Source organism: Poromitra crassiceps (genome assembly GCF_964638095.1).
Source record: "Poromitra crassiceps genome assembly, chromosome: 5".
Taxonomy (NCBI): domain Eukaryota; kingdom Metazoa; phylum Chordata; class Actinopteri; order Beryciformes; family Melamphaidae; genus Poromitra; species Poromitra crassiceps.
This window is the reverse complement of record NC_139642.1, coordinates 60,967,381-60,983,949: the sequence shown is the minus strand read 5'-3', so window position 1 is coordinate 60,983,949 and position 16,569 is coordinate 60,967,381. Positions and strand designations below refer to the sequence as shown.

At 46.9% G+C, this 16,569-nt stretch overlaps 1 protein-coding gene across 2 annotated transcripts; it reads right to left on the bottom strand.

The window, feature by feature from the left end:
• Positions 1-1,501: 1,501 nt before the first annotated feature.
• Positions 1,502-14,876, bottom strand: dhrs13b.1 (dehydrogenase/reductase (SDR family) member 13b.1). 2 transcript variants are annotated; one of them, XM_083637264.1, is made up of 5 exons: positions 14,674-14,876; positions 12,342-12,460; positions 8,254-8,377; positions 6,423-6,749; positions 1,502-2,757 (listed from the first exon to the last, which is right to left on the bottom strand). In XM_083637264.1, the coding sequence occupies exons 1-5, from the start codon at positions 14,801-14,803 to the stop codon at positions 2,498-2,500; spliced, it is 960 nt and encodes a 319-aa protein (XP_083493390.1). In that variant the 5' UTR covers positions 14,804-14,876; the 3' UTR covers positions 1,502-2,497. The 2 variants fall into 2 exon arrangements, with proteins under 2 accessions (XP_083493390.1, XP_083493391.1); XM_083637265.1 differs by having other exon boundaries at positions 12,342-12,456; positions 14,674-14,855.
• Positions 14,877-16,569: the final 1,693 nt, after the last annotated feature.

Sequence of the window (16,569 nt, the reverse complement as noted above, 5' to 3'; positions counted from 1 at the left end):
ACTCTTCACCATATCGCGGGCCGCATCTGGCCCCCGGGCTGCAAGTTGAGTATCACTGCTATAGAGTATGAAGTATGCAGACACGGTGAAGCAGTTGAGTTGTTGGTTTTGACTGTTTGTGAGACTGTCCCATGAGCAAGAGGGGTGCAAGAGCATGTATTGCACCCCCAGTTTATATATTGCACCTTCAGTTGAAATTTGGCCTCCGCGCCGCGGCTGATGTTGTCTTTCAGAGAGAGGCTGTAGTGGGTTCTCCCCCCCTTCCCTCCCCATTTTCTCCCCGAATGTATTTGACCAATTCTCCCCCTGCTGCCCTGGTCGCTGCTCCACCAAAACAGACCCCCAAAAAGATTTCGGCTGGGGTTCGTGACCCCCTCCCCCCCTCCCTCTGCCACACCCCTCCCAGTGCGTGTGTGCACTCACTCAAATCAATTTTAAATGGTTTATATATAGTTTATATTTCATACATAGTTTTATACTGAATAGGCTACTACATTATGGTCGAGTTAATCATGGGAGAAAAAAACATTCTCAAAAAATGCGTATGATTTTTTATTTACTTGATTTTTTTAACCATCCCACGACCCCCCAGAATAATCTCGCGACCCCATGGGGAGTCCCGACCCCCAGGTTGAGAACCACTGCAATAGGCATCCAGGAATTGAGCGAGGGGGCGCCTTTCTCCAAGCTTTGTCTGGGGGAGGCCCACAGTCTCAGACTGTGAGCTACTACATTGGTTAACCCTATAACTACTTTGACTATCTTCATTACAATACGTCTTACAGTGCCATTAACAAATGGCGAGTCATGGTGACTTACATAAGACCAACCTAGTGTCCTCTAGAGAGAGAGCGGCATCAGCGGAGGACCAAGATGCGAGACTCATTAGCCAATGAACAGCCAGGAATGGGTCTCGCGCTACTTTTGCATGCTAAAATAAAGCTGATAATGTACAATTTGATTCAAGGGGGGAAAAACCCTTTCAGAGTACAACACAAACTGTCTATTTTGCTGCAACTCGACAGTGCTGCTTAATCCAGGACCTTCATTCCTGGAACTTTTGAGTAAAAAAAACTGGTCCATTGGAGTGAATGGAGATGTCGCAACTCTTCTGACACGGCTCTGGACCAACCCAGTCAGACCGGTCTTACTCTGAGCACTTTTTTTGACACCATACCGATACTGGTTAGGTATCAGCTTTCGGCTCAGCGTCAACCCCCCACCAAAGTCACATCCTCCTCCAGGTTCAACGTGTTGCATTCTGAGATTTCTGAGGTTTCTGCTCACCACAGCTGTACAGAGGTTATGAGTTTACAGTCAGTTTCTGTCAGCTCCAACCAGTCTGCCCATTCTCCTCTGGCCTCTCTCATCGGATGACTGGTGATGACAGGTGATGAGCAGTTTCAGAAACACTCAAACCAGCTCGTCAGGCGCCGACAGCCATGCCACGGGCCCACGGTAAAAGCAGATGAGAGAACGTAACATTTTATTTTTTCCCCCTATAAATCTGTTTATTGGCATTTTCAGTTTAAACATAATGTACAAATCACATGTTCTCCCATTTTGACATTTGATGTGAACATTAACGTGACGCTGCTGACCGCCGTCTGCATGATGGTATGACGTATGCGTTGCACTGCTGCCACATGATGGTCTAAATGGGTAATTGCATGAATAAAAAGGTGTACAGGTGTTATTATGGATCCTGATGCTGTTCTTGTTGAGACCTGCCTAGTCTCGCCTGCCAGACTATCTCCGTTTAGCACAGGAGAGAGTCTGGCTCCTCTTACTCTCACTCTGGTATAATGGGGGAAAAAGGCTCCGTTATCTTTACAACCATCCCCCAAAAGGTACCAAGCAGGCCTGCCGTATTGTACAATCCAAGTCTTCACCAAAACCTGCCATTTTCAGTGTGTAGGGGGCTAGCTTGCTACCTAGCGTTGTCGTTTCACAGCAACAGAGGCATTTGAGAGCAACCCGCAGGGAGCGGAAAAGGATTTTCCTTCGCTCAGACTGAAATGGACGGAGCCAATGGTAGAGCTCATGGCTAAACCCAACCAATCATCACTCCTCATACGTAAACCCAACCGCCTCATGCCTAAACCCCGACCAATCAGACGCAGAATAGGGCGGGTCTTAACAAGAAAAGCAGTGGGATCCATAATGACGCGGTGAACAGGTGTTCCTACTCCAGTGCTGTGTGAGTGTATTAGCTGACTCAAAACATCAGGAAGAAGCTTGCCATATGACAAATTAAACTGGAAATCGCTCACTTACGACTTCGTCAACAAACTGCGAAACCATGATCAACCTGATCAACAAAATCTAAATAGGAAATTTTACCTGTTGCGTTTCTGTCCAGCTAGCCGCAAACACATGAAGGCTAGCATAAGATCATTCACATCAAACACATGAAGGCTAGCATAAGATCATTCACATCCATGACACTTTGGTGAATTGTTTATTCCGAGCACTGAGCCTTTCAGTAAGGGGCTTTTCATGCTAGTCCGCTCAGCCTCTCACTCAGCTCCCACAGCTTCTTGGCGGCGGCAGGGTCCTTGGCTTTGGAGTAGACGTTCCTCACGGTGCAGTTGGAGAAGTAGCGTCCGCTGAGGGGCTCCAGGCCCTCCTGCAGGGCGCAGTGCAGGGTGGTCTGTGCTCCTTGCTCAGTGTTTTTGAAGAAGAAGCTGGTGATGGGCTTCCTGAGGGTCTGGAGCAACAGGTTGGCGTTCCTGCCCAGCTCAGAGCTGATGGCTCCTGCAAAAAACACACAACAAAAACCAAGTTAACCATAAACTTTTAATTCTCGGTACAAACGCAACGCCCCGGTTGAAACGGATTTGACCACAGACCTCCATTTAAGGGTGCTTTCTCACTGGCGCCCCGGGACCGTTCCCGAGAGCACACTCGTCCCCAAATTGACGCGAGTTTTGGCACGTTTGATGTGTGAGAACGTTGCATTCCGTTCCGCGCGCAACGGGGGAACCGTGACAGGATCCACTTGAAAAAGGTGGTCTGGAGAACGCTTTGGCGTGCCCGGGCACGGAACACTTGCGAACGTGAACGCCAACCGTTCCGAACCACATAGACAACACACGGGCGAGGACACCCTCCAGGCGTAGTTGATGACGCAAGTGTACTCCGTTCCATTGGTGCAGAATGGAACGGAACGAAAGCAATCGTTCCCAGTGAGAAAGCACCCTCATTTTGTCCTACAGAACCCCATCTGAGAGACCGATATAACCTTTCAAGTAGCCACTTTTTTTTCTGGTCAAGTAGGGTGACCAGATGAGAAGGGTGAAATTCGGGACAGGGGAGTTGGGGGTGGGCGTGGTATATATATTCCTAACATAACTTCATATTTTCTTTCTACAGCAGCAATAGTAAAGTCACTATATAGACCCTTTTAAATCTGTAAATAGCTGTAACATACGTATTGTGTGGGCGGAGCCGAAACGGTTGCAGAAAGTTACAACCAGCGGTTCAGCTGTCATAGAGATATGGAAGATCCTGACGCCTCCTCCACGTATTTTAAAACTTTGCCAGCAACACACAGGTTACCTTACACAAGATAAGCTAACTCTTTCAATGGGGTGAGGTTTCTTGGCTCGTACTCACTGTCAGGATGGGTCTAGGATCCAATGCATCACCAAAGTTGCAGTGCCGCACATCCTCATATTCCTAGTGGGAATGTCCTGCGTCTATACGCAAACGACACAAGAAGTCTTTTTCCTGTATTCCGGGGATCTCCCTCGTTTCGGCTTGAGTTCCTCAGAGCTTTGGATACCGCGATGCGTGCGCAACTAACCCTGTGACGTCCACTCTAAAAAGGGTCTAGAAGCCACTATATAAGCTAATACCTCACTGGAAACAAATAGCATTCCAGAGTTCAGTTGAATCACATAATTACCATTATATCCTAGTTCTGTTCAATTTGACCATTTTATGGCAGTCACTTAGATTTTCATGTTGAAACAACTGAACCAAAGACTCAAAAAGGGGTGGCTTAATTTGAAATGTCAGAAGGATTCAAATGTATAGAATAATTGAGGCATAACATCAGACTCACTCTTGAATATGATGAAGATCAGCTCCAGATGGATAAAATAGATAGATTGGCTGTGAGGATGATATGAAGCACAGTGTCCTGGCTGTATTTCACAAGATGCATGAACCATTATGCACAAATGAGAGGTATGTTAGTTACTTTAAAACATCTTCAGCAGCTCAAATACTTTGCATTATGGAAGCAAGATGCCATCAAAACGCTATTTCAATGACTACGTTTACATGCACACAATACTCCGGTTTTTGTCCATATTCCGAAAATGACAATATTCCGACTAAATGAATAATCCACTAATATTCCCGTTGACATGCAGCTGTAGCTCGCCCTCCCCGACACGTGAGGGAGGGGGGAGAGAGATGCAGGTAGGCAGAGTTTTTCTGTTGAGAATAAACAAAGGATCACTTGGTCCATTTCAGTAGCTTGCTGCTGGAAAGTTTGGCGTTGCGATTATTTGCACATCAAAATTACATTACATTACGTCATTTGGCAGACGCTTTTATCCAAAGCGACTTACAATAACACTTTGTGTCAACAATAGAGCAATCAACTATGGAACACAGTCTTTCATAAAAAGTAGGCTAGTAGTCTACTTTATTACCTCGCAGGCGCGCAAGCACTTTTGACTTCCGTGGGCACCAATGGAAATGTGGGCTTTTCTTTTCGCATGCCAGAGATGACGGATTATATATGATTATATCGCCTCTTCTAGCGCTTTCTAGCACACATCAGTTGACCACAAACAGGCAACAGGCAGCGCATTCGGAATATGCGTCTCAATCAGGGTTTTTACCGCAGTTTGCGTCGCATATTCTGAATGCGCTGTATACATGATCAAAGAATCTTCCTAAAACCTGAATAATACTGGAATAACCCACATGTCTTAATCGGAAAATGCTAAATTCGGAAAAAGGGCAAATTCTGAAAATGCAACTGGAATATGCTGTTTACATGACCTTTAACAAATTCAGAATATTGTCATTTTCCGAATAATAGTGGAATATTGTGTGCATGTAAACGTAGTCAATGTGACTTCAATCTCCTTCGTTTGCTGGCCTCTCCCTGGAACCCTCTGTTGGGGCATGTTCGTCCCCCAAGACAATAACCTGTTTCAAGACCTGACTTGTGATTTGGAGCAGAGGCCACGGAACAGGTGGGGCCGGTCGCACAGAAACAAACCGGGAGGGGCACGCTCTCCTCCCCTCTGTCTCACAGCCTTCTGTCATGGAGCAGCATTCACCTGCTGAGCAACACACACCGGGAATACTGAACCTCACCAGCGGGTTTTCCAGGTTCCACTGGAGAGAGAATGATGGAGACTGCACCCCGAGGTAGTGGGACAGATATTGGGTGGGGTCAGTTGGGACAGGAGTGTGTGGCCCTCAGGTTCAGATGCACTGGCTGGCTCACTCCTGACCTGTAGGGGTCACTTCCGGAGGTGCTGATCCCGACCACCCTGGAGCCGTGCCCATAGGGATATTATATTATCGTTATTGATTATGATGATTCTGATCGCCGCACGCTGGCCCAAGAAAGCAGGGTTCACGGAGATCATTCTCTTGTAAATGGGAGAGAAATGTGCGTGGTGCCTCCCTGTGTGTGTGTGTGTGTGTGTGTGTGTGTGTGGTGCCTCCCTGTGTGTGTGTGTGTGTGTGTGGGGTGCCTCCCTGTGTGTGTGTGTGTGTGTGTGTGTGTGGGGTGCCTCCCTGTGTGTGTGTGTGTGTGTGTGTGTGTGTGTGTGTGGGGTGCCTCCCTGTGTGTGTGTGTGTGTGTGTGTGTGTGTGTGTGTGTGTGTGTGTGGGGTGCCTCCCTGTGTGTGTGTGTGTGTGTGTGTGTGTGTGTGTGTGTGTGTGTGTGGTGCCTCCCTGTGTATTGCGGTGCTGATCGATGCAATTTGAATGAATGCCCATGATTTGAAGTCAGTGGTAGGGCTGGGCAATACACTGATATGATAATGATTGACATTGTGATATTAAGACTAGATATCATCTTTTGATTGACTTTTTGATTTTGGATATCGCAATATTGTGATTTATATGGCATAAAGTGCGGTCTTTTCCTGGTTTTAAAGGCTGCATCAGAGTAAAGTGATTTAATTGTCAGAACTTACCAGACTGTTCTAGCCGTTCTATTATTTGCTTTTACCCACTTAGTCATTATATCCACATCACTGATGATTATCAAAAATCTCATTGTGATGACAATAAGATATGATCACAATATCAATATTGAGGTATTTGATCAAAACGGAACATTTGGCCCACTTCATAGAAAATACCGAGATATATTTTGTGTTATCACCGCTCAGCCTAAGAAACGCATCGATATGATTTTTTGGCGCAGCCCCTTCACTGACCTGGGTGGAGGCTGTAGCAGGTGACCGGGGTGCCCTGCAGCCGGTTGGCCAGCTCGTGGGTGAAGAGCACGTTGCACAGCTTGCTGTCGCAGTATGCCCTCAGCTCAGCCAGATACGAGTTGCCCTGCCGCAGAGCTCTGTGGGCGTTCAGGCAGTCAAAGTCCACCGTGCCGCAATGCTGCATGACGGACGCCAGATTGATCACGCGGCTGGGGCCGCACGCCGCCAGCCGCTCCAGCAGCAGGTTGGTCAACAGGAAGTGACCGAGGTGGTTCACGCCGAACATCATCCCCAGTCCGTCCTCCGTCCGGCCCTGCATGTAAACCCCTGAGAGAAAACGCATAGGGACAGCTTGAACCCACCACACACATCAACACCAAAACTATAGCAGGACTTTAAGCAGTCAAACCTCACAAAGCTCCCACATGGAACCTTCAAAAGTTTCAAAACCTACAAACCGCCCTAAAGCTGCAATAGGCAACCTTTTCCCACGTTGAAATAAGTGAATATAATATATTGTAAATTATCAATCTGTGTGTTCATGCTCAAATCCCCGTTTGTATGAAATAGTCTTAATGATGTTGGGATGTTTTGGGGGTGTAGGCTATACCATTTGCTATGTGGGCATGGCCATTGCCCAGAGGTGAGCTGGATGTGGCTACCAAGGTGAGGCTAGTGGCCACAGAGCAGGGAAGTCAAAGCAACACAACAGTAAAAAAAAAAGAAAAAGAAAAAAAAAGCATTGAATATTACATCAGATTTTGGCACTCTTGTAAAACTCTACATTGTTGTTCCCAGTGTGTTGAAAAGACCTTCATTGCAGCAAATATGAATGAACCAAGAAATAGACTCATGTTCACTGCCAAGTTCAGCGCCATGTGTAACCTCCACAAGGCAAACAAGTTCTTCAAGGTTCTGCACAAACAGGAAGGTAGCATCTTGTGCAATGACTAGGTGTGTCTGTGTCCAAATTCAATATCCACCTTATTTCTAGCTGCCATGATGCCTATGGGTGCTTCTTCTGGTGTAATAGACGGTTTTAACTTGACAAAAAAACATACGTCTATGAGGGTTGTACAGCAGAGCCATTCTGCTCTACAGCCGTAAGGGTTAATATGTTGCTTTTATAAGTTTAGAAAAAAAATGTAGACGGTCAAAGTAACCATTTAGATTACGCTTGTGTGCTCAGTTTATCAAATAACGATAAATAACGGCTATTTAGAAATCTGGTTTTCGTTTTCAGCTTTATTTTATGCATTAAATGTCGTTTCGGGTGCTGGGATAACGTGATGCATTATGGGTAGTCGGCTACTGTGGCTAATGCTAGCGGCTAGCGTTCGTTACTTTACATGGCAGTAAGACGCCACTGACTGACCAAATTGATTTAACTTTTAACCATTTCGAGTAACACCGTTTCCATACGGACCCCCAGCGTTGCTTAGTTGTTTATAACGTGACTATATTTATAACTTTTATAACGTACTCCGGGTTCCGATTTATAATTCGGGTCTGCAGACAAAACAAAGGAAATGGCAAGCTGCAACAATAAGTCACGTTAAACCGGACCTTGTACCCACAATTATTTTTACAGTGGGGCATAAAAAAATAAATAAAAAATAAATAAATTAGCTACATTTTATTCTGCTGTAGCTGCCCATTACAATTTCACAAGCTGTCCACTGAAATTGTATGATGGCATTTGCACGTTGTTAATGACATTTTTAAATGACTGTGTGGTGACATTGTAGCAAGCCAATGCTATATCGCTAGAAAGATTTGTGTCTCGGAAATCCCACACAATGTCCAGCAGCAGCATGTTCAGGTGTCTCACCTGCGTTGTTGATGAGCAGGTCCAGTCTGGGCTCAGTCTTCAGGAAGGTCTCAGCGAAGCAGCGCACAGACTTCAGACTGCCCAGATCACACTGCATGAACACCACCTGACTGCTGCCACTCTCCTGTCAGAGACCAGACCACACTACTGTTAGCTGATGGCAACATCCAGGCAGAACAGACCACTGTTAGCTGATGGCAACATCCAGGCAGAACAGACCACACACCGTTAGCTGATGGCAACATCCAGGCAGAACAGACCACACACTGTTAGCTGATGGCAACATCCAGGCAGAACAGACCACACACCGTTAGCTGATGGCAACATCCAGGCAGAACAGACCACACACTGTTAGCTGATGGCAACATCCAGGCAGAACAGACCACACACCGTTAGCTGATGGCAACATCCAGGCAGAACAGACCACACACCGTTAGCTGATGGCAACATCCAGGCAGAACAGACCACACACCGTTAGCTGATGGCAACATCCAGGCAGAACAGACCACACACTGTTAGCTGATGGCAACATCCAGGCAGAACAGACCACACACTGTTAGCTGATGGCAACATCCAGGCAGAACAGACCACACACTGTTAGCTGATGGCAACATCCAGGCAGAACAGACCACACACTGTTAGCTGATGGCAACATCCAGGCAGAACAGACCACACTACTGTTAGCTGATGGCAACATCCAGGCAGAACAGACCACACACTGTTAGCTGATGGCAACATCCAGGCAGAACAGACCACACACTGTTAGCTGATGGCAACATCCAGGCAGAACAGACCACACACGGTTAGCTGATGGCAACATCCAGGCAGAACAGACCACACACTGTTAGCTGATGGCAACATCCAGGCAGAACAGACCACACACTGTTAGCTGATGGCAACATCCAGGCAGTAACAGACCACACACTGTTAGCTGATGGCAACATCCAGGCAGAACAGACCACACACTGTTAGCTGATGGCAACATCCAGGCAGAACAGACCACACACTTAGCTGATGGCAACATCCAGGCAGTAACAGACCACACACGGTTAGCTGATGGCAACATCCAGGCAGAACAGACCACACATTGTTAGCTGATGGCAACATCCAGGCAGAACAGACCACACACTGTTAGCTGATGGCAACATCCAGGCAGAACAGACCACACACGGTTAGCTGATGGCAACATCCAGGCAGAACAGACCACACACTGTTAGCTGATGGCAACATCCAGGCAGAACAGACCACACACTGTTAGCTGATGGCAACATCCAGGCAGGAACAGACCACACACTGTTAGCTGATGGCAACATCCAGGCAGAACAGACCACACACTGTTAGCTGATGGCAACATCCAGGCAGAACAGACCACACACTTAGCTGATGGCAACATCCAGGCAGTAACAGACCACACACGGTTAGCTGATGGCAACATCCAGGCAGAACAGACCACACACTGTTAGCTGATGGCAACATCCAGGCAGAACAGACCACACACTGTTAGCTGATGGCAACATCCAGGCAGAACAGACCACACACTGTTAGCTGATGGCAACATCCAGGCAGAACAGACCACACACTGTTAGCTGATGGCAACATCCAGGAAGAACAGACCACACACTGTTAGCTGATGGCAACATCCAGGCAGAACAGACCACACACTGTTAGCTGATGGCAACATCCAGGCAGAACAGACCACACACTGTTAGCTGATGGCAACATCCAGGCAGAACAGACCACACAAACCTCATAAAAGGAATACAACATTGCTAGAATTTTCATAGAAAGTTCATAGAAAGACATTCCTAGAAAGACACCTGTTCAGGCTACACCTGGGCCCTTCTTGAACGAATGTCTTTCTCCCTCTAAAATAAATCCAACTAATGTTGGATTTAGTTGATACATTTTGTTTTATATAGGCTACATTTTTAATAGTTCAAATTGGCCTGCTGGTTAATAACACATTTTTCTGTGGTATGACAAACTCAAAACATTGATTTATTTTTGTTTCCAGGGGCTTTAAAGATACCAAGTAGACAGAATACTGGTCTTCAAAGCCCTTCAAAATCCCAACTTGTAGAACCCTCTAGGCATGCCTGAGGGAGGGGGCCTAGGCATGCCTGGGAGGGGGGAGGGGGGCATGCCTGTTAGGGAGGGGGGGGGATCTAGGCATGCCTGTTAGGGAGGGGGGGGGGGGGGATCTAGGCATGCCTGTTAGGGAGGGGGGTGGGATCTAGGCATGCCTGTTAGGGAGGGGGGGGGGGGGGGGCATGCCTGTTAGGCTTCTTTCACACAGACAACCTACGCCTTGCCTTGCCTCAACCCACCTCACACTTGCCTCACACCGCACGCCTTTTGCACGCCGAACCTGGAGCCGAGTCACAAGCGCCTCTCCTCTCTCCCGACTGTATTTTTTCACGTGTTGTCCAGAATTGGCATGGGTAGCCTCTAGGTAAAATAAATCTGATATATTTAATGTTCTATTGATGCTGGATATGTATAACCAGGTCTGACTATAGTCGGACATTTTAGAGAGGTGATCTTGCAAGAATATGTGCTGGCACAACAACATTGTCCATCTTGCTTCTTCGGTCGCTATTCTCTCTCATGAAGATTTGTTTGCCGACAGGGAGAAAGCCCCACGTGATAGCCACCCGTCAATCTCTCTCTCGCTCTCTCTCTCTGCTCAATACTGTTGTAGAAACTCAATTTTATTTTGAAATTCAGTTGACTTTGCCAGTTCCCACGGATATTGTCGCGTTTTTCTTTCATGGCTTGACAGAAAAGCCTGCCTGCACGCGCCTTGTCGGCGTGAAAATAGAACTCTCGCCTATTCGATAAAATCGGCAAGGCACAGGCAAGGCGTGGGTACACGCAGGGTTCACGCTCAGGCGGCCGGTGTACACAGCCTCGTTGACTAAAACGGACGCCTATTTAAAAGCGTGGGTAAAGGCAAGGCATAGGCAAGGCTTGGGTCGTCGGTGTGAAACCAGCCTTAGGGAGGGGGTGGGGGCATGCCTGGCTTAATTCACACTGGGGACCCAAGCCTTGCCTACGCCTTGCCTTTACGCTTAGTTCACACAGACAAGCTACGCCTTGCCTTGCCTCAACCCACGCCTACGCCGAGCTGGGCGTGAACCTGTTACACGCTTTTGCGATCACACCGCACGCCTTTTGCACGCCGAACCTGGAGCCGAGTCACAAGCGCCTCTCCTCTCTCCCGACTGTATTTTTTCGTGTTGTCCAGAATTGTCATGGGTAGCCTCTAGGTAAAATAAATCTGATATATTTAATGTTCTATTGATGCTGGATATGTATAACCAGGTCTGACTATAGTCGGACATTTTAGAGAGGTGATCTTGCAAGAATATGTGCTGGCACAACAACATTGTCCATCTTGCTTCTTCGGTCGCTATTCTCTCTCATGAAGATTTGTTTGCCGACAGGGAGAAAGCCCCACGTGATAGCCACCCGTCTCTCTCTCGCTCTCTCTCTCTGCTCAATACTGTTGTAGAAACTCAATTTTATTTTGAAATTCAGTTGACTTTGCCAGTTCCCACGGATATTGTCGCGTTTTTCTTTCATGGCTTGACAGAAAAGCCTGCCTGCACGCGCCTTGTCGGCGTGAAAATAGAACTCTCGCCTATTCGATAAAATCGGCAAGGCACAGGCAAGGCGTGGGTACACGCAGGGTTCACGCTCAGGCGCCCGGTGTACACAGCCTCGTTGACTAAAACGGACGCCTATTTAAAAGCGTGGGTAAAGGCAAGGCATAGGCAAGGCTTGGGTCGTCGGTGTGAACGAAGCCTTACCCACGCTTTTAAATAGGCGTCCGTTTTTTGTCAACGAGGCTGTGTACACCGTGCGCTCATCGTGCAAAGGCGTGCGGTGTGATCGGTTCACGCCCAGCTCAAGGTCTGCAGGCGTAGGCGTGGGTTGAGGCAAGGCAAGGCGTAGGTTCCCCGTGTCTGTGTGAACGTAGCGAGGTGTGTGTGTGTGTGGGGGGGGGGGGGGGGTCTAGGCATGCCTGTTAGGGAGGAGGGGGGGGGGGGGGTTGATGCAACCAGCAAGGTAGATGGTCTTCTCACCGTCTTGACTTGATGGAGAGCAGCTTCTCCTCTCTGTGTGCTGCGACAGGCCAGTATCACCCTGGCTCCTCTCTTAGCCAGATCTATGGCTGTGGTCTTCCCTATGCCTGTGTTACTGCCTGTCACAGACAGAGACAACATTTAACATCATGGACACCTACACTCTCCACTGGAAACAAGACCGCTGAAACTAGTGCTAGCAGCTCTTTAAGCCAGACACACACACACACACACACACAATTAACTTATATAATATTAACTTAAACATAATATGAATAAATGGTTAATCAAATATTTCAGGGAGGAATTGCTGATGTCTGATATTTAATAAAAATACCACTTTAAGTATCATCTTCACTGTTTTCTCTCTTTTCTTTCTCTATGATTTACAACTAAGGCAAATGCATGGTCTAATTGGTAGGCCATTTATTGCAATATTGGTTCTTCTCTTCCATTCCGCTCCAATGAAGCGTACGTCCTGGAACTGGAAGTGAAACAACATGTGGTGATAAGTCTGGCTCCAATTCTAACCATACATAGCCTAGCACATTGACAACAGACTCCAATCTACACATACAGTCTATGGACGCCATACAGTCCATCTATCTTACCCCACACCCACCCACCCACAACCACCCAGAGCAGGGCCAGCTAGCCCCCAGGCCGAAGAAGTCGGGGTTTAGCCCACTATGGAATGTCTTGGCCTGGAGCTAAGAGAGAGTGTTGACACGTCTGGCATTCCCACAGGAAACCAGGGCAAAGGTCTTACCTGTCCCCATCACAGTCTTACCATCACAGTCTCACCTGTCTTACCATCACAGTCTTACCTGTCTTACCATCACAGTCTTACCTGTCTTACCATCAGTCTTACCTGTCTTACCATCACAGTCTCACCTGTCTTACCCTCACAGTCTTACCTGTCTTACCATCACAGTCTTACCTGTCTTACCATCACAGTCTTACCTGTCTTACCATCACAGTCTTACCTGTCTTACCCTCACAGTCTTACCTGTCTTACCATCACAGTCTTACCTGTCTTACCATCACAGTCTCACCTGTCTTACCCTCACAGTCTTACCTGTCTTACCATCACAGTCTCACCTGTCTTACCATCACAGTCTTACCATCACAGTCTTACCTGTCTTACCATCACAGTCTTACCTGTCTTACCCTCACAGTCTTACCTGTCTTACCATCAGTCTTACCTGTCTTACCATCACAGTCTTACCTGTCTTACCATCACAGTCTTACCTGTCTTACCATCACAGTCTTACCTGTCTTACCATCACAGTCTTACCTGTCTTACCATCACAGTCTCACCTGTCTTACCATCACAGTCTTACCTGTCTTACCCTCACAGTCTCACCTGTCTTACCATCACAGTCTTAATGCTGCCTACACACTAGAGGATTTTCAAATCTTAACCGATTTTAAAAACATGAGAGACCACAGACATAAGGACAATTTCATCAGATTTTAACATTAAAATCGCCTGAACGCACACACTAGAGGATTCGGCCAGACTGCGAGACCACACACCAGCCGTTTGAAGTACCGACTCACAGCGATTCCAGCAACTAGACTGTAGGCTGTTCATATCCCACAAAACCGCAATTTTTTCCCACAGACAACAGCAGATGGCTCTCAAAACATGCACCGAGCGGCGGGTCCACTTCAAGCAGGCGGGACACCCTCGCAAAATGAGCTAAAACAACGTCCTGTCTGAGAGCTCATATTACAGCATATCCACTCCCTTGAAGCAAACAACCCGCTCTGCTCGACACATGTTTGGAGAGCCATCCGCCGCTGTCCACCCTGTTTTAAACTATGAGGATGCTGGGGAGAGAGGAGCTACATGGCACTGCTGTTGCCACAACTCGTTTGTTGTGAGTGCTGCATTAACATCCGGGTATGACGCGTCGACGCGTCTCGGTCTGCGCTCTCATTGGCTATTGCGGGTTCCGTCGGGAGACAGCCATCGTAAATATCAAACATGTTTGATATGCCCGATTCGAGATCGGGCAGGCTCCGATTCAATCGGGAGCATTGCAATAATCTTATTGACACCACACACTTGACAATTATTTTGACAAAAAATCGGTTGAGACTAGCCTCGAATCGGGCCACGCCCCCCCGAGGGGAATCGGGCATTAAATCGGGCCTTTTATCCTCTAGTGTACCTGTCTTACCATCACAGTCTTACCTGTCTTACCATCACAGTCTGTCACCATCACAGTCTTACCTGTCTGACCATCACAGTCTTACCTGTCTGACCATCACAGTCTTACCTGTCTGACCATCACAGTCTTACCTGTCACCCTCACAGTCTTACCTGTCACGATCACCGTCTTCCCGTGCAGCTGGGCTCTGCTCACGCATCGCTTCCCCTTCACCACGACGTGATGGAAGAGGAAGGCGACCCCGACGACGACGAGCCCCACGAGCAGCAGGAGAGCAGACATGGTTCTCTTCTCTCCTCGTTAGCAGTCCAGCTTTCACTGAGGGAGCAGAACAACTTGTGCTTTCAGCCTGAGCTGGAAATCCTTCCAACAAATCACACCCGTCTCCTTGGGTGTGCCAACGGTGTGTCACCGTGCGACTGGAAGGACCTGATTGTTAAGTCCCGTTGACAGGTTATGCCTGTGTGGCGGGATGGAGGTGCGAGTCAAACTGAATATATATACGCCGCCACTCTGGGAATTTCACCCCAGGAAATATACACAAATTTGTTAAAGCAAGTTAAATTGTAGCAAAAGATTTAGTACGGTACAATAGTTGAGTTAAATTAACAATGTAAATGTAAATATTTTAATGAAACACTTCCAGTGCTTAAAAAGCGGACATGAAACATTTGATCATAATGACTGAATACAATCAGGGCTTTTCAATCTAGTTTTTTTCACCTTAAAGTCGAGCTGAACGCAAAAATCACTTTTCTTTTCTTTTAGTTCAAATACCTGGGTACAGGGGCGTCATGCAAGCCAACAATCTGAGGGGGCGAACTCTGGCGGCGCCCGGAGGGCGGCAAAAAATTTTGGGGGTTGGAAGCCAGATTTAGAGGAATATCTAATTTTAAATTAACAGACTGAGCAGGTGTAACCATAAGGCTATTTTCCAAACTGCTCAGCCTCCTGGAAAGATCCATAATCACCAGACTAAGTACATTGCCACTGCCCAGGGCTCAATGGACTTGACAAAAAAGGGAGACCACATGTTTCAAAGCAATGTAACACAATGTTTATTTTGGCTGGTATTGCCTTTTCAGAAGGTAGAAATCTTTCCTCTAGAGCAGGGGTTCCCAACCTTTTTTGTGCCAAGGACTGGTAGATACATGGGAAAAAAAGTTGCGGACCGGTTGTCAATTCTAATGGTTTTAGTTATATATATTTACTCACCAGGTGGCGACAAAGGGTAAATAACAGCCTTTTGTGTTGTACTGTATGTATACAGTATTTATGTTTTTGTTTTAACTACAAACATACATAAACGTAAACTTGAAACTATGTTTCAACTACCATACACAGCCTATAATATTATAGCCTATGATTATTATTATTATTATTATTTTTTTTTTTTTTTTTTTTTTTACCTCTCAAAAATCTGAGGGGGCAATTGCCCCCTCAGTTACAATGGGCATGACGCTTCTGCCTGGGTATGCAGTGCACCTATTTAATAATGTATGCAAAGAAAATCACAACAATCTAATTTCTTTCGTTTTTCACACTTTTTCACATCAAAAGTTCATTTTTCAAGATTTCATTGATAACAGTAATGTACAGTTTGCTGACGTCATCTAGTACTATCAAATTTCTACCCCATTTCAACCAATCATATCATGACTTGCAGCTGTCAATCAAATCTTCTATCCCATAAACTAACTACTAACTTGGCCAATTGTTAGAAACATGAACAAAAAACAAAAACTAGAATCTCTAAGAATGCAAAGAAATGTAACTGGCTCGTTAAAACGTGCATTCCAGGGATATCATATTTACAGCAGCGATAATGGCGCGTGCATCCGAGAGCTTGGTTGTCAGGGGTCGCACTTCGGAGATTCCAGGCCGACGTGCTGCACTCTCTGCTCGGCAGCACGAAGGCAGCTGGCTGCCTGCGGCTCGCTGAGCTCCACTCAGCCACTAACCTCCTGTCAAAAGGCTCTTCCCGAGGGGAGCGCCACAACAACACACTGAATCCCACTCGATTTGGAGGCGGAACACGCCAGGATTGG